Source organism: Xiphophorus maculatus, chromosome 14 (assembly GCF_002775205.1).
Source record: "Xiphophorus maculatus strain JP 163 A chromosome 14, X_maculatus-5.0-male, whole genome shotgun sequence".
Lineage (NCBI taxonomy): Eukaryota > Metazoa > Chordata > Actinopteri > Cyprinodontiformes > Poeciliidae > Xiphophorus > Xiphophorus maculatus.
In genome coordinates this window covers 17,438,868-17,466,128 of record NC_036456.1, presented here as the reverse complement: position 1 = coordinate 17,466,128, position 27,261 = coordinate 17,438,868, and the positions used below count along the sequence as shown (strand labels likewise).

The 27,261-nt window shown below is 40.0% G+C and overlaps 2 protein-coding genes across 2 annotated transcripts in view; both read right to left on the bottom strand.

The window, feature by feature from the left end:
• Positions 1-8,922, bottom strand: part of LOC102217133 (transmembrane protein 151B-like) — a 38,824-nt gene extending 29,902 nt beyond the window's left edge. Inside the window, exon 1 of the mRNA XM_023346219.1 lies at positions 8,156-8,922. Within this exon, the coding sequence (XP_023201987.1) occupies positions 8,156-8,224 (69 nt within the window). The 5' untranslated portion in view covers positions 8,225-8,922. The remainder of the gene's footprint in view (positions 1-8,155) is intronic.
• Positions 8,923-10,085: 1,163 nt separating this feature from the next.
• The window catches only part of spag17 (sperm associated antigen 17), a 29,895-nt gene continuing 12,719 nt past the window's right edge, over positions 10,086-27,261 (bottom strand). The window contains exons 20-48 of the mRNA XM_023345771.1: positions 26,121-26,378; positions 25,908-26,022; positions 25,641-25,781; positions 24,905-25,006; positions 24,643-24,755; positions 24,355-24,487; positions 22,978-23,135; positions 22,737-22,824; positions 22,504-22,658; positions 21,364-21,481; positions 21,005-21,276; positions 20,748-20,921; positions 20,058-20,188; positions 18,763-18,893; positions 18,521-18,651; positions 18,270-18,446; positions 18,068-18,181; positions 17,733-17,905; positions 17,607-17,657; positions 15,312-15,405; positions 14,188-14,326; positions 14,047-14,086; positions 13,906-13,970; positions 13,523-13,659; positions 11,767-11,945; positions 11,587-11,647; positions 11,315-11,450; positions 11,069-11,201; positions 10,086-10,981 (exon numbers count right to left, since the gene is read on the bottom strand). Of these exons, the coding sequence (XP_023201539.1) occupies positions 11,080-11,201; positions 11,315-11,450; positions 11,587-11,647; positions 11,767-11,945; positions 13,523-13,659; positions 13,906-13,970; positions 14,047-14,086; positions 14,188-14,326; positions 15,312-15,405; positions 17,607-17,657; positions 17,733-17,905; positions 18,068-18,181; positions 18,270-18,446; positions 18,521-18,651; positions 18,763-18,893; positions 20,058-20,188; positions 20,748-20,921; positions 21,005-21,276; positions 21,364-21,481; positions 22,504-22,658; positions 22,737-22,824; positions 22,978-23,135; positions 24,355-24,487; positions 24,643-24,755; positions 24,905-25,006; positions 25,641-25,781; positions 25,908-26,022; positions 26,121-26,378 (3,708 nt within the window). The 3' untranslated portion in view covers positions 10,086-10,981; positions 11,069-11,079. The remainder of the gene's footprint in view (positions 10,982-11,068; positions 11,202-11,314; positions 11,451-11,586; positions 11,648-11,766; positions 11,946-13,522; positions 13,660-13,905; positions 13,971-14,046; positions 14,087-14,187; positions 14,327-15,311; positions 15,406-17,606; positions 17,658-17,732; positions 17,906-18,067; positions 18,182-18,269; positions 18,447-18,520; positions 18,652-18,762; positions 18,894-20,057; positions 20,189-20,747; positions 20,922-21,004; positions 21,277-21,363; positions 21,482-22,503; positions 22,659-22,736; positions 22,825-22,977; positions 23,136-24,354; positions 24,488-24,642; positions 24,756-24,904; positions 25,007-25,640; positions 25,782-25,907; positions 26,023-26,120; positions 26,379-27,261) is intronic.

The following is a 27,261-nucleotide window of genomic DNA, read 5'->3' as shown; positions in this document are numbered from 1 at the left end:
TCAGTAATAATTAGATTTAAATAGAGAAGATGGGCACATCGACTACCTGATGCAATAATTCACACTACACAATTTTTTGCTCCTATTTTTCCCCTTACAACAATCTTAAAACGTTGGTCTTCCTAAGATTGTGTGGTGTGTTACGGTAGATCATAGTTGCCGCTCTGATCTAAATCAGGGATTTTCTCTGACTGGGATCTTAACGCAGCCTGTTGAATGTGACAGGTAGTCAATCAGAAAGCGTGGATTCTTTCTGAGGGGAAATTACGGAGGGGAATCCCAAACAGCTGACACGGAGCAAGTCCAGCGGACATTGGAGATGATATGAGGAAACAACATTAATGTTTATTCAACATGCAAAGAATATAGAAATGACAAGGGGAGGAGTTGGAGCGAAACCGGTAACTTTTCAGCTGTTCTTCGTTAACGTGACGTAAACAGGTTCTGATGATTTTCATTCAGTCAGGACTTTACGCTGACACTAGCCACATGCATTGCAGGTAGATTGTAGTAAAGCATTGATTAATGCCTGGTTTTAAAATTAGTTCACTGGACTTGTAGCCATTATTTTGTGCCCATTGTTGGACACCACACGGCAGGACCGAACCCGATCGAACCGTCATACCTAGGATTTCTGTTGGCTAATGTGTGATCTGTCAGGTTTTGAAAATGGGCCGACAATCAGCCGACAGCTCTAAGATCGTGTCGTGTGCGCTGGGCATTAAACTAAGGAAATGAGGAAGGGGGGGTCAGTGGAGAGCTTCGGAGTTGAGCTTTTTTTCATTCAGTGTCATTAACAGAAAGAGAAAAAGGCCGGAAGAGACGATAATGCCGATAATTAAAATGACGTCGGTAGTTTTAATTTATCGTACGATTAATTGATTTATCGTTTATCGCGACAGGCCTAGTTACGGTACTCGTTACAAAAAAGCGAGAGAGAGAAACGCAAGTGTTTTGACCCCACCTACTGATTAGCAAGTAGCAAGTAGGCTACCGAACAAAGTCGGTAGCCTACTTGCCTGGGCTGGTTCATCACCACCAATAGGATACACCTGCTTCGCTTCTCCCATTAAACACAAAGCACGTCTCGCAATCAGCAGCAGCCACATGGAGGAGGAGACGGAGACCACAACGACTGCAACTACGTCGGACACGGCTCAAGGGGAACCACCAGCTGGTGATGAGAGCCCATGGCCTTATTTAAACACAATACATTCTTTCGTGGGTGTTAAAGATTCGTCGTACCGCATGCAGTTTATGTTATTCCTGCCCGAAGATGTGGAAATTCTATCTTACAAAAACTCCCCGTCCAACTTGAAGAAACACATCGAGGTAACGTCTTATGAAATGGTTATAATCCTCCTGTTTCAGTAACTATAGCTTGGTCACTAGACACTACTGTATTGTGAAATCTTGACCATAAATGAACTTTGTTTGGCATTGTTTCAGTTCCACACGTGGTGTATTACGCTTAGGCCTAATGTTGACTGTAGCAGGCTACCTAGACTCCTCTGGTCAAGGGGGGCAGAAGCCATAGCGATAGCAATTTAGACTAAATTTAACGAATATAGGAAAGGCATGCAAGTTCAAAACCAGGTTTTCAGATGCCAAAAAGCTGCATTTCCCTCCCAATTCTTTTTTTCTTTTGCATAATGACCAGTTGTGTGCACCACCTACTGACTGTAGCATTGACTGATTCACTGATTTGTGAAGTAGAGTAATCGTAACAGCTCTTTTTCTTCATGTTGGCCGCATTTTCTGTACTATTTATTTTTCTCATTTTCAGCACTGACCTTACTTGAAGGGAAAACTTAAGGCTTACAAAAACTTTGTATTTTCTGTCCTGGAGGGTATACTAAGAAGCTGGTTCAGTTGTAAAGCAGGTTAAGTTAACCTTGTGCTATAGGTAAAGCACCTAATTTTCTTAACTAAATGATGCCTGCAGGTATATCTATTAGCAGGTTTAATTTTGCCTGCACTTGGCTGGGTACATTATTTTAAGTGTATTTGACAAGTTTACCAAAATATAAAAAATGTCATTCAAACTGCATTTGCTTTGTTTTACTTTTTACTTGTACTTTTCATTACATTACTTGAGTACATCCATTTTTACAGTAATTTCCATACTTAAGTACAAGAAGTTTCAAATACTTTAAGACTTTAACTCAAGTAACATTTCAGTCAGTGACTTCGACTTTTACCAAAGTCATATTTTGGAGAGGTACTTGTACTTTTACTTGACTCTGAGATTTCAGTACTTTATACAACACTGCAAATTACAGTACCAAATTTATTTCAGAGCATCTAAAGCCTGAACCACCAGTTAGCTTATTAAACAGAGTACAGCAGTCAGGGTTGGATCCTTAAGTCCAGCTTCTTATTTTAGGTTCAGAAAGCTCTTAACAAGTCTGGGCAAACAGCAGATCTACTCTTCTTGCAAACAGACTAATTTTTCCATAAAATGCATTTGCTATGCATAAACATGCTTGCTGAGTTGCTTTGAACATATTTCCTCATACTAAAAGCGTAGAAAACATTCAATTAGCTTTCAACTTCACAAATTACAAACTACAACTACTGATGAATTGGGTTTTGATAGCAGGTGTACTTCAAAACCCCTCTTTGCACATAGTTCTCAATCTGTCCACTGTACACACTGTTTTCACACACCTTTTCCAACATGAGGTGCTTAATAGAATCACTCTCTCCCACATTGATTCTGTGCTCGAACTGATTCAGCTCGTTAGGTGTGACTGGAGCGGCTATAATTAGCTGCCCCAGTGCGTGGGTGGCGAATGAGGTAGGGAAGTGAGGAAAATGTGCTTTTGATGCCTGCAGAGCACAATTTAAATCCATTTCCTCTTATTGGGACTGAATTGAGCCCTTCTCGAGTGTCAGGCTACAAGCTGCAATAACAGATAGATTGTTAGCACTTACTGAGGTAGCCATGTGTCACCACAGTCTAACGGTGATACAAACATTATCCTTCTGCCTGAAAATGATCATCCGGTGTAATTCTCCCACTATAAATGTAATTCGACAAAAGTATTAGCAGGTAAGTCAAGAAAACAACTGCTTTTGTAGATGTCACAGAAATAAAACAGAAAAAAACTACATAAAACTTTAATGTTATGCCCAAAGACAGTCTTAACGTCCTCCTTCTCTCTCTGCTCATTGGACCTGTTCTGCATCCAAAAAGCTCATTTTCAACTCTTCTGGGATCTAGGATAGTAGTTCAGGGATTACCTGAGCTTTATAGATGCTTATACTTTAGTTCAGCTTGCAAAGGCAATGCCTTGATTACGCATCAAAATAATTGTCCAAAAGTAAAGACAAAGCTGCTTGTATATGCACCTCATCCAAAACCAGAGGGAAAAATTGTCGAAACATGCAATGGTTCAGCCAACAAAAATATTAACAAACGTTACAAAAAGACATACTGTCATCATAAGCGGAAAAGGTCTAAAAAGCTATTTTGATCATAATTTTTACAGGCTTTTTGAATAATTTGTAAAGTCCTTTTTGAGGCATTTTGTTGGATAGAGTCATAAGCTGACTGTCTCTTCATGCTGCAGTCTACTCACCTTACACAGTTTAAATAGGTCATTGTGCCGCTTAGATTTTTTTCCCACTACATCCACAAATATTTCCCACTAAGTCCAACCTTCATCACTGTCGGTTTTTTAATATCACAAAACGGAGTTAATAATCTTGCTCTAGAAATTCTTTGGTGACTTCTGTCAAGTTATAGAATCACCAACAGGATTGCAACGCTATCTAACGATATCCCAATTAGGACTTTTTTTGTCCAGAATCATTATAGAAAAAGTATTTCCTGATAAAGAGCTGTCTGTTCAACACTGCATTGAACCCAATGCTATGCTCCAAAACTTAGTGGTTTTTAAGAGTGATAAAATAACACACTGTTTTCGTCAGAACGACACGATCTACATTACTATTGTGATTGTCTCCGGCTTAACTCGATCACTAATAATGTTGACGCTGCAGGCTCCATTTTTGCTGACGGTCACAGATATTTTGTCCCTACTCTGGTTTTGACAGGACAGACTTTTGTTTCTAAAGACATATCTGATGGAGCAACAGTCTTCAGTGAAACCATGCCTACTTAGTTCCATTGTCAACTTTAACATGAGATTATTGTGTTGCTGATAATTCTGCAGCTTGTAGCCAAGATATGCTCATTATTTTCGAAAACTCTGCCTCTTTTGCACTCAAAACACAGACAGAGATAGAGCTGCAACAGCCGATCCAGTCTCTTTTTTATCTGTGAATGTTGTAAAGGTAGAAAAGCATGCAGATTGTTATTCTAGAGTTGTTAGAATGACAGAAAAGGCAAAGTCAACCTAATTTTGCAAATCATGGATATAGAAAGGTCATATTTTTTTTTATATATTGGTTGCTGCACAGGTCACAGAAACTAACCCAACATCAGGGTATCAATAGTTGAGTGAATTATTTTCTTATATTTGTATTTTTTGTTTGTGGACGAACAAAAATAGGCTGAAAATAGAGCTGCAAGATTACAATGACAATATCAAGATGACTAACCCACCCTTTCTGACTATTTTCTAAAGTTAAAACATCTCTGCCACTTTGTGATATTTAGCATCTCATACACTTAAAATAATTCTGTCCAACAGGCCAAAAATATAATTTACATCCAGAACCTACTTGAAATGACTTGAAATTCAATATCCTGCCAAATGATGCGTTGGAGCTGCCTTATGCGATTGCACACAATTGATACTGAGGATGGAATGTATTTGTCAGATCCAACTAACTTTAAAATATATTCAGTTAACTTTCCAATTAGTTAAGAAATATATATTTTAACTAAGATTTTAAAACCTGTTGTGTGTCATATGTTAATAATAAGTAAACAGAACATTTAGACAAAAACTCCAAGTGTGGTTTGGCACATTTTACATCCAAAAATCTAATCTTTCAACACTTTGAAAGTTAGTCGAACAGTCCAATAATTTGAGAATTATTTTGCAATAAATTAGTACTGGTTGGTTTACTGCAGCAGACCTCAATGCGGAAAGGAGTCATTTTTGGTTCCATGCAGGGATCTGTGTACCAAAATTACCATTTTATTGTCAATCACGCAGCTCCGCCTCATTTGTAATTACGCCTATGTGAACACACATGCATAACCCCATGTCGACATGAGAGCAAATAAAGTTAATGGAGGTAAGAGTGTGCAGCTTGAAAGGGAGAGCTAAATGGAGAGAGAGGCAGTAAGACTCCACAAGGCGAATCTAAAACAGGAAGGAGATGAGAAGGGGAAGATGAGAGTAATGGAGGCAGAAAACAGATGGAGGCTGCATCATTGGATTACATCGCACTGTCTGCAATGAAGGCCTGGACACAGACAGGAGAAAGTGGTGGAATAAAGTGAACGGCAGCATTTAACACCCCATCTACATGTTGACGCCTTACATTAATGAGGTCTAGTCCCTCTTTCTTGATTTTGATATTTGGTTACAGAAACAAAATCCTCTTATAGATGAAAAACAGAGTGGTTCTCTGGGTCTGAAGTCACACTGTTTAAAGCCAAATAGAGCTAAAAACACTGCATATATAAATTAGTAGCTTCCAACACTACTCAGAGGCTTAGTACTATTTATTAAATTTAAAATGATTTTTGCTGCAGTTTCAACAAAAGTAGAAAAATACAAATATTTTTAAGTCATCAGGCGGTTTAGTTCTTTCATGGTAAAGTTTAGAGATGAGACAGAACCATAGTTAGAAATAAGCCAGTAAACTATATTTAAAATCGTACCATTCCTGAGCTCACTTCGGTTTGTAAGTCCACAAGATAACAGGATGGTACAGTACAGTTAGGATGGAGCTACTGGCGTGACACTACACACTCCATTGACTGGGAGACAAAAAACAAAAACGTCATTGCTTGCAGCAAGTGGTAGACACACTAGTGTGGTAGGCATTTGGATTTAACACCGCCTCCCCTGACCTTCCTGCTGCCAAATGGCAGGCAGGAAGCTGCCTGCCATTTGGCAGTCAAGGTTGGAGTTAGTTGAACCAAATGGCAGCGGGAAGCTCTCCTGAATACCGTAAAATAGCGTACTGTACCGAACCGAATCGTTCAGTGGAAACAAGGCATTGATGACCCTCCAAGACTTTGGGAAAATATGTCATTGAGTCACGAGACACAAGGGGAACTTCCTGGAAGGCATGAGTAAAACCTCGTAACACAGCATTACAGAAAACAGAACATGATACTGATGATACACAGTGGCGGTAGTGAGATTGTTTTATTGCTTTGCAATTTCAGGACTTGGATGGCATGATTTCAGGTGGACTTTGTTTATGTGAGAGGACAAGGATCCAAAGCCCTTCAGCAAATTCACAAATGAATGGCTTAAAAACAGCCCCTTAAAATTTGAGTTTTGGAATGGCCTAGTCAAAGTCTGGAGTTAATTTGGTTGATATTCTGTGACTTGGCCCTTAAACGGGCTGTTCATGCTTGAACAGCCCATAATTCTGCAAAGAAGAGTCCATCAGATTGCTCCACAGCAAAGTGAAAGACTCACTAGCAGCTGTTGCTAAACTAGACAGATTCAAAGGGATTTATTTTACAGCCAGGTTGATTTGGACCGCTTGTTGAGGGCTGCACAGTATTAGGAAAACATGGGATGTCTGATAATATTGGAAAAATGCTAAATAATAATAAAACTTGCAACAGGAAAAGAAATTATTGAAAGATATTAATTTCTTTGGCTTTGTGGCAAACATATACCCCAGATAATCAGTAGTCTATCCAGGCCATAAAAATAAATAAAACTACTTTTTCCATCTAAGCAAAGTTTTATTGGAAATATTGCTTATAGCCAACATCTGCTGTCTTGGAAAATAAAATAAATTTGTAGTTTGTTTTTTTTATCCCCTGACCACTTTACCAACCCTTTATCTTCCAAAGCTTTTTATTCAACATTAAACATGTCTGTAATGTGTCACATACATTACAGACATAAAGTTGTAAGTTGCTAGCACTTATTGCACTCCAACCAATTCTTTGAGATGCACATAGCGATGCGATAAAAAAAAAAAAAAACATTGTGGAGTCCTACTTTTTTCCCCCCCACTAAATTATCGTTAACAGAATAGATTTTTGTATTTACACTGATTATCTTTGTCTAATACTACAATTTCTTTGATAATTTTAAACATGGGGCTGCATGGTGGAACAGTTGCCTTGTAGCAACAAGGTCCTGGGTTTGAATCCCAGCCTGGTGTCTTTCTGCATGTTCTACCTGAGCATGCATGGTTTCTCTCCAGGTACTCCGGCTTCCCACAGTCCAAAAACATTAGTTTTTGGACTGTGGGACTGTTAGTTTATTTAGTACTATAAAAGGCCTTTAAGTGAGTGTGTGCGTGCATGATGGTGTGTCCCGGAGATGGATTGACTGTCCATGGTGTACCCCGCCTCTTGCCCAATCACTGCTGGCGATAGGCACCAGCCCCCCAACAACCCTCCAAGGACGATGGAAGGATTTGAAACATTTCAATGTCGCTGGAGAAAGGAAATTAAATGTCTATGCGTGCAAATACATTTTTACAGCACAAAGCACAGTGCAGTGGGGGCACTGCGCCCTAAAACACATGAGGGATGTGTTATTCTGTGATTACGCTCACATTATGTGTGATGGTGTAATTCTGGATGTGATGTGGGTGTGTGGCTTCACTGTGATGTAATCCCCCTGTGTAGTTTTGAGGTGACAGCTGATGGATGACATGTTTTACTATTCTGTGAAAACACATCATGCAGCAGAAGGACGTGGATTTTGAATTCTTCTCACCTAAACCACTAATTTTTCACTCATCCATATTAAAGTCAAGGTCTTACTGTGTGTCCTTGTGTGTGTAAACCACAGCAAGCATGAAGAGAGCACAGCAAAAATAGCTGTTTTGTCAATGAAAGAGCAGCAGCGAACAAGAGCAGATACTACAGGATGTAGAAATAAGGGGTTGTTTGGGAACCACCAGGGATGACACAATGCTTTCTTAAAGGGAGGAGGGGGTCTGAAGGACTCCTTCTGATCAGGCGTAAACAAACGTGACTCGAGAATAATAATTTAAAAAAAAAAAATCAGAGCATGTCCTTCCTCACCTGCTCTCGTCCCGACCCTTCCTCCAAAATGGGCTCTTCTGCGGCGGCCGTCTCCTCCTCCGTCTGCATCTTCCTCCCCTTTCCCTGTCTCCTTCCTCCACCTTACAACCGACCACGGGCAGCTCCCACGCAGGTAACGTCCGAAGTCATGGGCCTCCCCGGCGGTAACGACGGAGAAGCAGGGAGCACGGTCACCCCATCCGCCGCCGCAAGTCGGTGTCCGATTTCACGATGGCGGGGCCTGCGGCAAATGAGCCTCATCTGCTGCTGCGGCCGATGCTGATGGTGTCCTTCCCGCGTCTCCTCCTCCTCCCGGCGCTGTGACCCCGCTCACAGACGGTGCGGTACCCGCTCCATCCCCCCCAGCTCCTCCGGCTCCCTGCTTCGAAGGATAAAACAAGAAATGAGAGACCGGGAGGAGCAGCCGCAGTCGGACCCCGTCGTCGCGACTCTGGCAAACGGTTTACCGTCTCAACGGCCGCCGCTCGCGCTCACCGAGCTCCGTGCCGAGTTGTGGCACGTGAGGGCGCGTGACCGGCAGCGCAGGAGAGTGAACGCACGCGAAGCGGAAAATTTTACCCGTCGTTTGACCTGTTAGAGGGGAAACACGGGAGAAACGACCAAGTGACGACAGAAATTAAACTTTGTTTATCGTACACCATTTGCTGGGTCGCCTTTGACGTCAAACCCCAACAGTCCCACCCCAATTTTGTGCACCAGAGAGCAGAGTATTACGTTCAGCAGTTAATTCATTTAAATCATAAGAAACCGTCTCCTACATCTCATGAAATCACAGCTGAAGTCCTACAGTTAATACCTTTCATATGGTTGCAGCAGGTGCAAGACAAAAAAATGGGGGGGAAACAAAAAAATTAAGAACTTATTCTCCAAGGCAATTTGTAAAGCACATTTAATACAGTATAATCGAAAGGAATGCAAACAAAATGGGATAAAGGCACATTGGAAGAACAAAATACACAATCTAAATCCTCATGGTTCATACCCGACATCTTTACTCTCCATATCTTGAAGACTTTTTGTCCCTCATCCAAGAAGCAAGGCAATTTGTGTAGCACATTTTCAGCAACAATGCAATTCGAAGTCATCCACATGGTTATCGGTGTGTAATAATGCAATAGCAAATGACAGCTTGTCCCCATCATTGGAATTCAGATGTATAGTATCACAATTATATTGGTATCATCTTTTGTCTGTTGGATGGACTATAAGTGCCCTAAATAATGCACTGAATGTCTATATTTAGTGGCTGGTGTGTAAAGACATACAGACAGTTATGGAGACATTGTAAAAAATAAAAAGGATCAGAAAAATGGGGGTAATCATAAATCAGTATCACAATTTTCAGCAACAGTATTGCAATTAAATACTTTCCTCATATTGTCCAGCTCTTATACATACATATAATTGAAGAACTTGAATGGTGAACTTATTTGATTCTCCAATTGTGGGAAGAAAACCATTTGCTTTTAAAGTTTTACTCCAGCAAAGAGCCTTTTTCACAGCATAATACCGGACTACATTATGTGAAAATGGCTTCATAACCAGGCTGTGTGTGTGTCTCTACATCCTCCAGTTCAAAACCAGGAGTTAGATCATTTCTGAAGTGACTTTAGGAGTGAGTCTGCAATGCTGTTGGCTTCTGTGGGGAGTTTCCTGGCCAAAAAGAGAGTCTTGAAAGGTGAGTTACACTTTAAAGAGTCACCGCCTGCTTTCAAAAGAACGGCTGTTGGGCGTGCCGTGGTGGCGTAGGGCGTAGTGCGACCCGTATTTGGAGGCCTTGAGTCCTCGACGCGGCCGTCGCGGGTTCGACTCCCGGACCCGACAACATTTGCCGCATGTCTTCCCCCCTCTCCTTCCCTGTTTCCTGTCAGCCCACTATTACATAAGGGACACCAGAGCCCACAAAAGACCCCCTGGAGGGGTAAAAAAAAAAAGAACGGCTGTTGATTTGTATCAGTTTGATGGTTAATATCTATCTATCTATCTATCTATCTATCTATCTATCTATCTATCTATCTATCTAGATCAACCGTTCCTATTTAACTGTATAGATAGATTTCTAGCTATCTAGACAGATACATGGCCACACAGGGACACCCTCTAAAAGGAAACAAACGCACCCTTGAGGACAACCCAGTATAACACTTTCATTCTATAGGCTGGAACATTGCCAGGCAACGGTACTTTTTGCTTTGAGAGAGCAGAAAATGATTTGAAAGCAAGCAGAGAGGTTTGCAAGTGGAGATTTGATCCGAACAGACAAGTTTGAGGAAAAAGGTTTGAGAGAGCTCAGAATATTCTAAAGAGAGCAAAAGTTTTGAGTACAAACATTACAAATTTTTGAGGAGAAAGACAAAGTCCTGCTTTCTGACTGAAAATGTAAGCACAAGTTTTAAATGTTTTGAGAACAAAAGACATGAAATCCTGCTTCCAGACTGAAAATGTGTGCTCTCAAATTATACCAGAAAAATTCAACCCCAAAATTCCAGTTTTGTTTTCCCCTTAAACTGGATTATATTTCTGTTTGACGGCTGCATGGTGGCACTGTTGGTAGCACTGTTGCCTGGCAGCAAGAATCCTGCTCTTAGTTTGCATGAACTCCCTGTGCATGCGTGGGTTCTCTCCAGGTACTCCAGTTTCTTCCCAGTCTACCTGGGATCAAATGAAACTAAATAAGAAGCTGCCAGCAATGAGAAAAAGCTGCAAAGTCACCACTATTATTTGTTGGGGACTATATTTTCAAAGTTCAATCCAGACTGGAATTAGCCACAAATCACACTGAAGTCCATGTGCTGCAAGTGTGGCCTGAAATAAACAAACAAAAAAAAGACTATTAATAGTTCACACCCTTTAATATCTCAGAGATAAGGTGATTTTTAAAATGTTTTTCACCTGAGAATAGATCAGGGGGCTGAAGGCTCATCCATGTGACCTTCTGGCCAGCTGTGAGAGCAGATGGACTCAGCCCCTGCCTGTCTGCATGCACATATGGAGTTCTCCACATAAAATCTCTCAGTAAGGATGAGTGAAGCTATGTAAGGAATGTTTTTGTTGTTGTTGTTGTTGTTAATACCACCTGAATATAAATAGTTAAAATTCCCATCTTAACTTATTTACGCAGGACGCTCCAAAGGATATCAGCAGTGACAGGAAGGTAGAGAATGTCAGCTTCAGTGAGGATGATTATGTCTTCAGAGACGTACTTCTTCAGCTCGATTCCGTCACACGTGGAAAACAGCTGGACCTGCAGTTCCGTCTGCAGACCTGAGGGCACCTGCAAAGTGATTAAACTGGTTTAGTTGGAATTTAATTAAATTCAACCTGGAATTACATCATCAAAACATGCTGAAAAAGTTGGACTGGACTTTTAAGCTGTTGTACAGACAGTTGATTTTCAGGTGGAAACCTACAGGTCCAGGGTGGTAGATGACTCTGAGGCCTGTGGATGGAGGAGGCTGCTTCACGGTGAACCTGATAGTAGCAGATTGAAAAAACAAATGCATACAGAATATTATTCCTTTGGAAAATGGAGCTGCACCAAAATCTGCATCTACCCGCTTGGATCCCTTGTTTGTTTTCTGATGGTGTACCTGGATGGGTCGACTCCCAAATTCTTCATTGCCACGGTAATGGTGGCGTAGGTGCCCTCTTGCTGCGTACCAAAGTCAACGCGCGATGGGTTGAGCAGGAAGCCCCTCAACGCAGCACCGGGATCAGTCAGGGTAGCTATCCGACAATGCCTCCTCACAGGTTCTTCCACCTTCAGGAACTGGAACAGAAGAAAGTAACTTGGACAGAACACAGAAGTCTGGTATCTATCACTTTTCCCCTGTTGAAGGGGCAGTATAATGTATTTTCCAGAAATATAGTGGCATTTTATAGCACAATCAAATCACTATGCAACCTTCAGTTATAAAGATGCTATTTCTTTCAGTTATGACTTAAAATAAATACGACTTGAAATTAGACCTCTGTCTCTTTAAAACATCCTGCTCGTTCTGAAACTCCACCTTCAGGAAGTCATTACAACAGCACTCCTCTATTAACCCTTGAACAACGTTTTTATCAGCGATGCACTGAGAAGTAGCTCGTATAATGAGCTCAGCAAATGCACAGTTCCACCCGGTGTTGGCTAATTGCTCGGGCTAGTCTGAAGGAGCTAAGTTGGGGAGTCGCAGGGCAGGTCGGCTCTGTGAGGTGGAAACTCTGTAGATTGGAAACTGCAGCTCTGAAACTGCAAAAGGAGAGGCATCTTGGTCCCCAAAGGCATCCTACAAGCTGAATGGTTGCCACAGGAGATTAAAGGATTTCTAAAACATGCATGAAAGAATCAGGTTAACACATCAGGTATGTCTTTGATAAGGGAATAACTTTATAACATGATGTAAAGCTGTATAAAGGCAATTTTGCATAATACTGCCACTTTAAGTAAAGGTATACATACTGTTAATAGATTTCTGCTGTTGCTTTCCTTGTTATTTTTAGGGGTTAAAATGCATTTTACTATTTGACAAAAGTAAGGAGAAGAAATAAACCAATAACGGAATAATGATTTAATTTATTAGGAGAAAAAAGTTATCCAAAACAATCTTGCCATGTTTGAAATTTTTCCCTTCCCCCCTAAAATCTGATTAAGAATCATATTAAACAACACAAAGTTGGCCAAGACATCTTAAAAAGTTACAAATCATATTACAAATTCACTGACATTTGAGTCTGCAAAGGGTTACAAAGCCAATTTGAGGATGAGAGCCTACAGCAGAGTTTTAGGGCTAGACTAAGAAAAATAAAACAACAAGAATAAAGTCAAAAATTACAAAATTAGTCATAATGTTACAAAAATAAACTCTTACAAGAATAAAATTGTAATATTATGCGCAATCCAAAAGCAGTCTTAAAGCTGCAGTACAATGAGGAATGTTGAGCATCGTGTGAAGTTATACTTTGGTACTGGTAATCTAAACAGAAGAGCATAAGGTTGCTATTAAGTAGCATGACAAAGCCTGCCACTGATAGCAACCTGATGCTAATGTGTCTACTACAATATAACACTGATAATATTAAGACTTTATTCTCGTAATTCTTTCTTAACCTGGACCTAATACGCCATCACAAGAACCATTATTCACAAATGACGAAACCATGGAAAAATGATGGCCCTTCTCTGGACTGGCAGACCAACCAGGATTAAGAGGAGAGCACTGACAACTCATCCAGGAGGTAAAACAAAAAGAAAAGAAAGACAGACAGGCTGCATAAAAGACAGATAGAAAAAGAAAAGAAAGAAAGTAATGGTGGTCTAAAACAAAAACTAAGAAACTGAAGGGATATCTTGTGAATATTTACATGTTTGTTTGGCACGCTGCAGGGTTTGGAGCCGCGGAGGTAGCCGGGCAGTCTGACCTTCGAACTTCTGGGTTGTCCCGTCACATCGACCTGGACTGACTTGCAGCGCCTGGATGAGCTCCTCAGACTGCTTTCACCTATTATTAATCAAACACAAACTAAACAAAGTATGGCTGCAACATTTGCAACAGCATGTTCGACTTCACAGAACATGCTTTCAGAAAATAGTTTGATGCATTCTTTATCTATATGTAGTGAAGAAAAATGAGTTTTTAACCAAAAAATTTTTTCTGCATTTAATTTATATAATTTTCTTCTAGTTAAAATGAAGAGGTAATGTGTTATTATGGACTCATTAGAATATGACACAGTAGGGAACAAACCAAGAGAGTGTTTGGGGAGGTCTGAGTGTCTCCTTTCAGACATCCTCTCACTTTCTTCTGCTTGACTAAAAACAGAAAACAACCGTTATGATGCTTTGTGTTTTTAAACCTGAAGCAAATAAAACATAAGCTCTGTTCTACCTTTCTGGCAAAGGAACTGGTAGGTTATAAGGTTGTGAAGCTGCAGAAACAAAAATAACTTTAAAATAGTACACAACAAATATTTTACTGCAGCTCAACTAAAACAAGTAATATGTGCTCAGCACATGATAAATAACTCACTGCTCTGAGTTGATGCATCTTTCATATCAGGCTCAACTCTGTCCACACTGGTACTTTTATCAACACTGTCCACCTTGGTAGGCAGTGGAAGATCCTGTGATGTACTCTTTATGTTGGGTCTTTGGCACTGTAGCAGATTCTGGAAAAACAGGCAGCTGATCAAGTTCCCTTTGCCATTAATAAGGTAATTTTAATAGAAAAGTATTCTTAGAATTTGAGAAAACTAACAATAATCCCCCAATGGACAGATGATGCTGATTAGCTTCATACCTTGTGAATTGAATACTGTAAATGTTGGTCTCATGCTAAGGATCCTATTGGAAGTGTGTTGGTACTTTCTAGCGGTTGGAGAGTGAACTACAACTGGTTTGTGGAATCTGAACTGTGCAATGAGCAGACCACACTAAATATGGATAAAAAAAAACTCAGTGAATAATCTGAGTTAGATTTCTAATGTTTGGTTTGAGGCTTTTTAGCAACGCTAGGCAAACAAGGAATGGGAATGAATAACTCTAGTATTAGGAAATATTTAAAGTTGTAAAAATTGTAAACTTTGTGCATGTATTTCAATAAAACTTTGACTCAAAGGATTGCTTCCCATTACAAAAACATAAATAATGATGAATAATCATAGGTAATACTGAATTAGTAAAAAGGAATTGTTTAATTACAATTTTGCGGAAGGATGAAAACCAAGGGTAGTTCAAAAATATGTGTTGAAATTCAATTTGTAACCGATTTCATATTGCGAAAAAGGGGCTTGGAGCTCATGGGACTGCACACCAAATAAACTTACCTGTATTTAAAACACTAACGATGAAAAAACATAACTCAGCTTAAATTTAAAGTCTTGTTTGAGAAATAGCAGGATGAAAAAAAAAAATCTACATACTAAAATTAAACAGTGTTTCATTCCTTGATTGCATTGGAGCAACCAACTAGCATCATACCTACATTTACACTCATGGTGCCATGTTTAAATTAATATTCCCTAATAATTTTACATCTTATTGAAGGGGAAAACAAAAGTAATAATTATTTTGTACAATTAGATGTAAATTCAGGTACAGAGCAGTTAAACAGGTATATATGAATGTACTGTATAGTAATAAAACATATTGTACTTGGTAAATATGAAAGTTTTCTGGATGGAAATAAGGAACAGAACTCTTCTTCCTCAGAGCCTCTTTGTAAGTCTTGTCTTCACTCATCTCCTGTCTGAAATACATAATCAAGCAGAAAATAATTAAACATAAATAAACTGCCCTGTCAGTCCCATACAGCTTATATAATGCTGGTTCAATAATTTCCTGCTTTCATTTCATCTTCATTTAATCTGGAGATGGGACTGAAACAGCTCTATTTGAATGAACAACAGTATACAGGAAATTACACAGTAGAAAGTTTTGTGCCTGCTTTTCTGTGTGTTATGACTTTCTACAGATATTCTGACCAAGTATTAAAGAATGCAAGTCATAAAAAACTTAAGTGCTGCAAACAGTAGAGCTGTGAAAAAACAAGAGAACAATCTCTTCCAGAAACACAATATATAGATCTTGAAAGTATGAAACAAATGAATCAGACATTTCATTGTATTTAAAAGCAAAGAAGACATTTCAAAAAAGTTTCTTCTGAGACACGTTGATCTCTAGTGTATGGATAACACGCCACAAATGTAACAGCCAGAGCAGGAAGACACCGAGGCACAGACAGGACAACCACTATGAGTATATAACCATATCTACAATAGTTTAGATAAAAGCAAAATGTATGTTGAAATGGCATCATAAAATTCTGAACTAAATCAAACTGGCAATCTGTGGCAAAATGGTGGCCTGAAATTATGGAGATTGATTTTCTTAATTAGGACAAAAAAATGTTACCAATAAATGTTGATCTTTTAAAAACAGAAAATGTCACAATGTTTTGAGCACCCAAATCTGTATTTAATTTATTAATTTATTTTAATAAAGATTTGATTCAAATGTGTATCTTACAGAAAAGTCCCACGAGAAAAAGACTACGTAGAGGGCCGGTATCCTGCACGTTTCCGTTCTCTACCTGCTGGTACCAGCAACCTTTCCAGCATGTCAGTGTTGTTCTTAGGCCTTCCAACCAGCCATCACTTGATCAACTATCAACCATCAACTGCGCGTACATCTAAAACGGAATATTAGTTTCACTACTATTCAAAGGGGTGGCGGAAATAAAGCAAAAAACAAAACGATGACAGGAAAACCGGATATAGAGGCACCGGGTTCAAGCAAAGAAAGTGCTACAGGATAGTGCTAACGCTAAAGGGAAAGAACATGGCTGCGACTCGACAGACGCCGCTAAAAGCGGAAACATTGTTCACTCTGAAACCGAACCTCAACGCAGCATCTAGGTCGATACTGATCAACTCAAACAGGCTTGGCAAGAGAAAATTCCAGTAGGCGAAAATACTTTATCTTTATATCGCCCGACGTGATACTTCGACGGAAAGCGTAGAAACGGGCGGGCGAAGCCGGCGATCCTAAATTAGAGCGGCGTGGGCTTCCAGACGTCTCTTATTCGGATGCCGTTAGCGGAGTTTACAACAGCGCAGGCGACGCCCAGGTGGATCAACGCAGCAGATGTTTCTCTGTCCCGACACCGCGGGGATGAAGACGCCGGTGGCAAACCGGCTCCGATTGGTCTGGCTCAAACGTTGTCATGGCAACGCGTCCAACGCCGCGGAGTGACGCAAGTAGCCCAGCGAGAAGCACGAGAGCGCGTGCAGGAGTTTCAAGTCAAGGCCCGACTTAAAATTACTGGAGAGAGTAAAAAGATTCAGAGTGAAAGTATGAACACTGCATGTACAAGATTATGTTTGATTTAATATCGCTTCACTGTCACCATCTGAATACCTAGCCACAAAAACTGTCATTACTTCCTGTCGTCTTCGTCTTTTCCGCCAGTAGTTACATGCGGAAAAAGTGAATTTTTTATTGCAATAACTTATTTTTATTTATTTATTTATTTTTAATTGGCGTTTCCAGTACTTAGTGAAAATACTTCTGACAACAATAAGAAAAGCAGTAATTTGGAAAAGGCTCAAACCTGAACCACCCACGTATAATAAGTAGGACTGATATTGTTCAAGAAATATTTCTAATGGAAAAAATTACACTCACCTTAAGACTGAAGGAAAAAACACTGAAGAAAAATGGGGCAAATGGATTAGCTATAAAAATTGTATATGGACATTGAATAGACTGAATTTTGTTGTATCTGATGCCTCCTGCTGTTCATGTGTGCACATAGTTTTTTATTTCTAGACCCAGTTGTTGAGGTGCTTGTGAGGCTATGTGTTTTTGTAAAGTAAGGATTTAAGTTAAAAAAAAGTTAAGATTTGCTAAATTTATAAATAAAATAGTGTCTACATCTCCTCTGTTTACCTGTGCAGCTCAAGTTTTTCAGGCCATCTTGACTCTCTTCTAACAGTAGAACTGGAAAACAGAGAGGAGTCTTAAAATAATTATGGCTTCATATGGGAGTTAGCCACTCGTTAAACGCATACATACAAGATGTCACCAGCACCCAAGTTGTCAGTTCCTTCTGAAGCAATTGACTGCTCAACTGATGCTTTGACTCCCTGGCTGTACATACTGGCATAGTCTGCTACAGATGATTTAGTTTTTGCACCTGAGCTCCTGGAATCAGAACCGTGGCTCTCATCGTCCAACTCTGCAAAAGACTACAAAGTGAATTCCAGGTGGCTTTTTAACACCGCATGAATAAGAAATGTGGACTCTTTTTAGAAGTCCAAATTTAAAAGAAGAGATTGTCTGTACTTCTTCAAAAATATATATTCAAACTACACTGTAGGTTTGGTTGAGCTCTGTGTGTGTTTTGGTACCAGAATGAGACTGAGGAGATCTGTGGCTTGAGCAGTCTCCTCGTCACTGCGGAGCTCTTTCAGTTTCATCTGCTCTGCCAGCACCTCTCTCTGTATCAGCCACTCGATGTAGTCCTGCATTCACATTATACTGCACGTTCGTTATCTCTCTAAAAGTTTCAGGCAAAGGAAGCAGGATTATTTTTGCAGGAACTTTGTGAACCTTTAGCCGTGAATCTAGAGCGTCTCTGAACACCGTGGTAAAGGGTCGGTGCTGGGAGAGCTCCCTGATCTCCAGGACTCTCGGGCAGCTCCAGATACGCTGCCGTGCTAAGGAACTGGCGCATCTCTCCCTATGAGACAGAGCAACGCTGGTGCCAGAACCAAGTGGAGGGCTGACCTGGAAGACAGAGAAACCCAGATGGATTGTGCATTTGATGCTGGCCTTGTGCAATGCGTTTAGATATATGTTACCTCTGCAGTATGGAAGTCATCAGAGCGGTTCCTGAGATTTGGAGGGGTGATATCAGGGTTTTGTTTCTTTAGCACCCATTTGGACCAGACGCTCGGGTGGCCCGGCTTCAGGATAGTGACGCCAAACTCATCTGGAACACACAATGAAGCAAACACTCTACACAGGGAGCTAATTTCAACTGCTTGTTGTGGTCGAAATGCAGGCAGGGTCTTAAGTGATTACTGCATTTTTAAATGCGCACCTTGTCTGTCTGGTAGAGGCTCCTTAAGCAGTGCGATGGTGGGGTCAGAGTACGCCTCTTGGAGCTGCTCCTCTACAATATCAGAGTTCAGCAGTTCAGTGCCAGAACCGTCTTTATACACCAGAAAAATCCTGCAGCAAAAAAAAACAAAAGAAAGGTTGAAAAAAACGTCTATATATGGGTGACGCTTGGGTGAAGAGTGCGACCCATAAACAAAGGTCTTAAACCTCAATGCGGCCATCATGGGTTTGAGACCTGGCCCGATGTCTTCTCCCTCTCTCACAAACCACTTTCCAGTCTGACCTCTATCAAATAAAGGTCACTAGAGCTTACGGTTGAAATCTGAAGTTTATATAAACTGAAAAAAGAGAGACACACACCGCTTTTTTCTCACTGTCTGAAGTTAAATTAAACCAAACTTCTCTTGTTTTAGGTCAGAAAATTACCCAGGTTATTTCTATTTACTAAATTCCACAATAATGAGAGAAAGAATATGTCAGAGACAAGATAATTAATGTCTTCATACATTTCTTCAGTATTTGGTAGAATTGTGTTTGAACTGTACGACTCGGGTCAAATGTTTGGCTTTCCCTTCCACAAGCTTGTCGATAGTTTGTGGGAGTTCTGGCCGGTTCCTCCTGACAGAACCAGAGTAACTCAGTCAGGTTTGTAGGCTGCCTCGCTCACATGCCTCTCCAGATCTACTCAACTTCTCCACAGGATTGAGATCAGATCTTGTGATGGCCAAAACATTGACTTTTCGTCCCTAAAACACTTCATTACCACTTCGGCTGGTTGCTGAGGGTCTTTGTCCACATTTGTGCCTAAACTTTAACTTCCACATAATGTTCTTTCCTCATGATGCCATCATGATGAAGTGCACCAGTTCCTTCCTGTGGAGGAATGGCTTCCTAATCACTGAGTGATATCACTGTGGATAATAACACTCAGCCAGCATCTTCACAGGAGCTTGGTTTTCGTTCTGGGGTCAATCTGTACGTTTTGGACCAAAAGAAATTCATCTATGGGACACACAACCCATCTCCATCCTGCCCAGGATTTTCACCATGTCTATACTTGTGTGTAATTGTTTGAACAGATGAATGCTGCACCTTCAAGCATCTGGAAATCATTCCCCACGATGAAGCAGATTTAAGCAGCTGCACAATTCTCTTCCTGATATCTGGTTAATATCCTGATTTCTTTTGGCTTTCCCACAGTGTCAAACAAGAAAGCAGTGTGTTCAGGGTTAGAGAAGTTGAATGGAACCAATCATGAAGAGTGTCAGTGGCTACCTGGGACAACGATCTTTGTGTTTTACATCAAGCGTGGCCCTTGATTTGTCCGCCTTCTCTCCTTCCTCTTGTGTAGGAGTTTCTGGAGCGGGACTTGTATTTAGCAGCAAAGTCTGTCCATATTCTACCACCTGCAACACAGATGTATAGAATCTAAACTATTTGTCATAATGCAACATAGATCACTGATTTGTTCTTTTTGATGAGTAAGTGTCAAATTTTAGAGGCAGAAGACCTAAAAGTGTGAAGATTTGAAGCAAATCACAATGAGCCTTTTCATTGTGCTTCAAGCACATAATTTTTAAACATCTAACACAAAAAACATCTCGAGTCAGAGCTACCAAGATGGAGAGTACATTTTTAATTCCCTTATTTTTAAATCTTACTGTCAATCAGGCATTAAGATCAGTCACTCAGTACTGATTGACTTTAAAGTCATTACTTTGACTTGGGTAAAAATGTGTAGATGTAGTGCTACTCTCACTTGAGTACAATTTTTTGTCTTCTCTACCCATTTCTTTATTGCAGCTAATATTAATATAATGTACACAAATTAAAAGAAAAATACATAAAAGTGATTATATGTCCTGTTTTAACCTGTTCTTGTATCTTTTTCCACAGCCTTGACAACATGACAATCAGGATGTTGAATTTCCTTGACAACACAGACTAATTATTTGCGAATCGGACCTGGAAGTGGTTTCCGTTCTTGTCTGAAACATCACACACCACTTCGTCTGTGTGACTCATGGTGTAAACTCCTGGTCGGTTGGAGGGGGAGCAAGCATTTGGCTCGAGGTCAGAGGTATAAACACATTTCCCATCAGTCTGGATGTGCAGAAACCCGTCTCTAGACGGGAACACCTACAACACAGAAACAACGTCTGGGAATGACGAATGAAAGAATCTGCACACACACAAACCGAAGCGTAAACAGTGAGCCAGACCTCATACTCCGCTTGGTTGTTCCCAGTGATGATGGTTCCATCGGCTAAAAACACGTGAGCTGTGTGGCGTTTCGGGTACATCACTACTGATGCGCAGCCCTCCTTCTCCACAATCACCACCCGCTCTCTGGTCGACTCTTTTTCTTCTTCACTCTTCTCATTTGAAACCGTTTCGTTCAATTCGTGGGTTTTCGAGGTTTCGCTCATCCTTTCTCCTTTGTCACAAACATCTTCATGCTCCTCTGGTTTGGTCACACAATCAGGCACCTCCTCTGGAGAAAGCAGCAGAGACCACCATGTTTGTGACATCAGTGTGAATAAACTGGGTGGTGTCAGATGGTTAAATGTGTGTGTTTTACTGCTAGGTGGTGTGACTAGAAAGAGGGTGGTGATCCTTGTCCCATCTGCATGCTCAGCAATAATAGATCCATCTGGGCTCTTGACCGTAACCACCAGATCTTCCCGGGTCAGCATCACCTGACAACAGCAGGTGTAGCGAGGAGTTTTAATGAATAACAAGCTCAGTTCATGGCATCATTTCTTATATTAATGAAAAGGTGGTTTATAAATTTAGATTTGTAAGTCATAAATAATTAATTATTTTTATTCCTAAAATGGTCCAGATAACCTTCTGAAGGGTTTTCAAACTTCCTCTAAACACATTAAAGTTTTTTTTTTAGATAGTGGATAAGAAAACCACAAGAAACTTATTTATCACTTTTATATACACTCACCAACCACTTTATTAGGTACGCCTATTCAATCGCATATTCACGCAAACAGAGAATCGTTTGCACATCTGCGTGCATACCTACATTTGGCAGCAACTGTGCATTTCTATATCTCTATGTGGGGAATTCAACTTTCTAAAGTTCAAATGGAGCCTCAGAATGAGAAGTGGACTGAAGTGAGTCTGAAATGATAGAGGCATAAAGCAGGATAGGTAGACACGTTCAAGGTGTGCAGGATAACATTTCTGAATGGAAAATACTGTGAACTGTGAAGCAGATGAGCTGCAGCAGCAGAAGCCTGGTGTTACATCCGTCTGGTAAGAAAAAAAAACTGAGGCTTTAATTCAGACCGGCTCACCAAGATTAGATAAAGACTGAAAAAACCTATCTGATTAACGTTCCGTACTAGGAAGGTATACCTAATGATGGTGATGTTACATTTGACTCTCTGAGAGTCAGACGCTGATATACTGATGGTTTAACATTTTTTTGCAGAGCGCTTAGTGAATTTCTAATATTACAGAGTCAATGTAGGAAAATTGCAGAAGTCTAATGTTGAAACTTTTAGTAATTGTCTCGTGGTATATGAATGCTCTGTTTTTGATCTCACAAAGTGAATATGAAGTAAAAAAAAAAGTTACTCCTTAACATCGTCAATTTTTCTTAGACAATAATGGAATAATTTAGTTCTTATGTTAAGGAAACCACACTTATGACATTTCTTCTGCTTAAAATTGAAGTTTGGTAACTTGATCTGAAGTAACTTGCCTCCTGGGTGAAGGGGTCTGTGGCCAAGAAGGTGCACAGAGAGGTTGTGGGTACGACGCTGTATGTTGGTCCAGTGGTCCAAATGCGCTCTCCAGTTGAAGTGGTCGTCTGCCACGATCGTTTCTGAGGCTCATCTTCCTTCTCTGAGGTCTCCTCTGATCACAAACAAAAAAACACATTTGACAAAGTTTCCTTTGTAAGTGATGCTAAAGTTTCTCATGAAGAAGTCCAACCTGTCTGCTCATCATCAGACACCAACACTGGACCTGGACCTGGACCTGGACCTGGGCTGAAACTGACCGATCCATCTGCAAACAGTACCTACAACACAGACAGAAGCAGATTAGGATTTATGTTTATGTTATCACCTGGTGGTGATCTAATATCAATCTGAAGAAAAAAAAGTTGACAACATGCAGATGACCATCTTTCTTACACCGGATTGAAGACACGGCAGCATCACTGTGTGCGTACCTCTGCGGCGCCGTCTTTCAGGTAACGAATCACAACTCCCTGGTTGGTAATGATGCGATACAGTTCCTGAGAAAGGGATTTGTCCGGCAGATCCAGCCCGGGTTTACAGTGGAAAGGAAAGCTCTGCCTGATTAAAACGCCATATTCAGGCGACTGTCCTGCACACAAAGCAGATCCAGGAAGAATCTTCATTTAGTAAATATTAACCTTCTAGAAACAACTCACATGCTATCATACTGAAGGGAGAACAAAAATGTTCATGTTTGGTTTAGATTTTCAGTTGCATATGTGTCTAGGCTTTGATTTGGCCATTCTAACACTCTGATATAAATTATTCCACTGTCTCTGGCTGTATGTTTAAAGCCTCAGTTCTCTAATATAAACTTTCAATGGGCAATCCTGCATATATGTATTTGTTATTTTCCTTGAAATAGTAAATGTTATGTCTTTTCTGCTTTCTTTTTAATTTCATAAGAAGTAGAACCAAGAATATCCAGGCATCTTTACTCAAACCAGATCTGAGTGCCACCGAAATCTCCAATGGGTGCTAGTCGATTTATTAAACATGGCTAAATATGGAAAGCATTTTAAAAGAGTGACCCAATTCTGTTCTTGTTGCTGAGAATAGACATTTCATCTTCTAGGAAAAGAAAACAAATCAACCGTATTCTTCCTAAAAAACAGAAAACTGTTCACTTTTCTTTTAAAAAGGCAAGTCTACAAAACCCTTTTTATCTACAATGATTCACAGATACTTTTTCCACAAATATTTGACCGCTTTGTTTCCCTAAAATATTCCATGTTTAGTTTATTGGTGAGCCAATTAACTAAAAAATTACAAAATAATTTGCGTTTTTAAATAAATCATCTTTGTTTCAACTTGATTTTTGGCCCACAAATCAAATAGGTTTAGTTAAGGTGGAGAGTCATTTTTTGGCAGGTTTACAGTTATGCCGTAATTTATTTTATATTTCCAGGTAAAGCTTGGCGATATGAGTTAAAAATAAAATCTGATCTTTTTTCTAACCAAATCTCCGGTCTTAATAAAAATGCTATTTGTTAACAGCTTTATACAAACAGGCATACTCGTATTTACTATTCAGGCAACTTTTGAAAACTGTTGTTTGCACTGGAATATTTAAGAGTGATGAACACAAATGGATGTCAGATAAACACATTTTAAACATCTATCAAATAAAATACAATAAAGTTTGCGGTTGGAAGGTAGCAAAATGTTCAGAAAACTTCAATGGGTATTAATATTTTTGCAACAAAAAAAGGTTTTCTTTAAAGTAAGAAATAAGAGGCATTGAAACGGAGAAGCGGCTGATTGAGCAGCTTGCGAGTTGCCGTAGTTTCCCTCTGGCTCAGACTGACCTTGTGAGTAGTCAAGCTGAAACTGCAGCAGCAGGCCGTTGGGAACAGAAAGGCTGAGGCTGTTGAACGGAGGCGGTGGCTGAGGCGACGGCGGTGGCTGAGGTGACGGCTCAGCTGGCTGCTCTGCACATTCCTTAAAACATATCAGCAATTTGGTTAATGAACCACAGCAAAACATCTCAGAGTTTAATATCAAAGCTGTTACATTTTATATCAGTGTTTTTACATTTTATATCAGTGTTTTTATGTTTTATATCAGTGTTTAGTGATCGGGACAGGAAGTCTGACCTGACTGGACTGCCGTGGCAACATGGAGACAGAGTTGGAAGAAGGCAAAGCGACGGGTTCTTCCGGGGAGGCTTTTGGGATTTCCTCCTTAGCCGCCTCCTCCTCGAGACTCTCTAAAACTCAAAATAAATAAGATTTTCTGTTTCACACAAAAAAATTACATAGTCCATGATAAATATTTAGAGCACCAATTTGGAACAGTTCAGGTGTTTCCAACTCAAACAAGAGAATATATTATTATCCGGGTTATTATGTAATAAACCTTTGTATTGTCCTGTTGCGCCATAGAAACTGTATGAGAGGTGGATTTGATTGTGAAGGACTGCTGAGAAGGAGCACAGCTTCACTGCTCCTGGCTGTAAAACTGAGACACAATAACAGAGGGTTTTTCATTAATATTAATACAAATACATTAAGGCAAGAACAGATCCAAAGGGCATAGACTTAAGTCATCTAGGCTTTTTAACCCTTCCAGATTGAACAGGTTCGCAACAATCCAGCCAAATTTGCAGTACCGTAATTCCGCCACACTTTGCGCTATTTGAAAAATTCCAACAGTTTCTGAAAGGGGAGATGTTGCGCTTCCTAGCCAATATCAAGTTATTACGGTAAATTCACCACCGCCGTAGCAGGAAGTGAAATTAATCTGAGGGGCGCTCTTTTGAAGAACGGTAAATTGCAAAAATAACTTGCTAGATATTGAAACTTCCAGTTGTCATGGATAAATGGGCAAATATATATTTACTCATACGACATTTAAAGAATGGCATACAATTAAAATAAGCAAAAATATTCAAAAAGTTAGGTCTTATACAGTTAATGATGAACTAGAATAGTTATTTTCCCAAGGTGGAATAATTATACAACAGATAATCATTCAACCTTGTAAGGAGAGTGATTCAAATAAATCAATTAGTCAATCAATCAACCTAATAAAACAATAAAGTCATGAAGATATTGAGTTTATGTAAACTTCTGATGAGACGCTATCAAATTACCTTTCACTCCATCCTTCAGCTCCATGTTCTTTTTGTCCTGCGGCTCGCTGGGAGGTTTCAGGTGTTTGGTAACAACATGGTTGACGTGTGTGTAGAAATGGTGTCCGTCCTTCCTCAACGCTACTTTTATTAAGGTAGAACCTGGAGATGGAACATCGTTTACTTCAGGTGAGGGCCGATGAATGCCAATGCAAACTACCAAATACACTTTAAACAACCAAATGTGTTAGAAACTCTCGGTCGCAGATTGATCTTAATCATCTATACCTTCCACAAAGTTCACGTTCTCCACAGTGACGCGTCCTCCATCTGAGGTGTAGATTTGCTGGACACATCCCGACACGTGAATCAGCTGTCCGTCCATGCTGTAGCCGATGAATCTCTACGGCAACAAAAATAAATAAACACCTACATATTAGCTGGAGGTGGACAGAGTGCCTTCATGTTTCATGATTTCTATTTTTCTGTGTGTTTCTTCACATTGTCCGGTTCCTCTGTCTGAAGAGGGTCTCCCTTTTCAGCATCAGCAGATGCTAAGGAAATGGCAGATTCGATGGGGTTCTTGGCTGTGCTGCCTCTTTTATCTGCTTTGTCCTTCTTATCATCAGCCGAAACTTTGCCTTTCTTGTCAGCCGATTTCTCATTGTCTGCCTTCTTCTGGCCTTTTCCCTTACTCTCCTTCTTTAATTTTTTGTCCAACTCCTCTTTCTTCAGTCGCTCCTGCTCCAGTTTCCAGGCCTGTGAGGCAACACGAACCATAACTTCAAAGGAGAAGTGAAGCTTCTGCTTGGGAATGTGAAATAGAGCCACATCTATTTTTGACTAAAATAAATAATTTGCAGACTGGTATGTCAATGAAGGAGAAGGTATTACAGTTTACATAATATTCTTTGCAGATTAAACGTTTTATAAAATCTGAAAATAGCTTCAGTATCTTGTAAAAGTACTGATACCTGTTTACCACAAACTACAATGTACCTCACCTAAAATATGAAGCACGCCAATTACTTTCTGGCATCAAAGTAGATGGTAATGATGATTATATATAATCATGTGTGTGGTAGTATTGTGAATGTTTTTATGTAGCTGTGTGGACATTTTGAGCACCCACTCAATGGAAAAACATCATTTGTGGGTCAGGGGTGAGATTTTTTTAGGCTATTGTTAGATATAAAAGTGATTAGGTTTAGGGAAAATATTTTGGTTGAGATTTAGAAATTAATGAAAGTAAATGCAAGTTCACACACGTCTAGTGAGACACGACTATATGTGTGAGAAAGAGTGAATTTGTCACCTGAAAGTGAAAAGATGTTAGAATGATGAGAGTATAAGCCCTGCAACACTCAAGCAGCTACTGTTCACACTCCCTTAACTAGTGAAACATGGTGATGGCAGCGTCATGCTGCGGGGTTGCTTTTCATCAGTGCAGACAGCGAAGCTGGTCGGAGACAAAGGCACTGAAAAACCTGCAACTGCAGCTAAAGGTTGGTTCTAAGTATTCACGCTGTTGACTAAAAGGCTTCAAAGAACTCCACACTTTTCAGATGTTTTCTTGTTTAATAACACTTCTATTTCACAAATAACTTATCATAATAAAATACAGTTTGCCGTTTCAATTAGG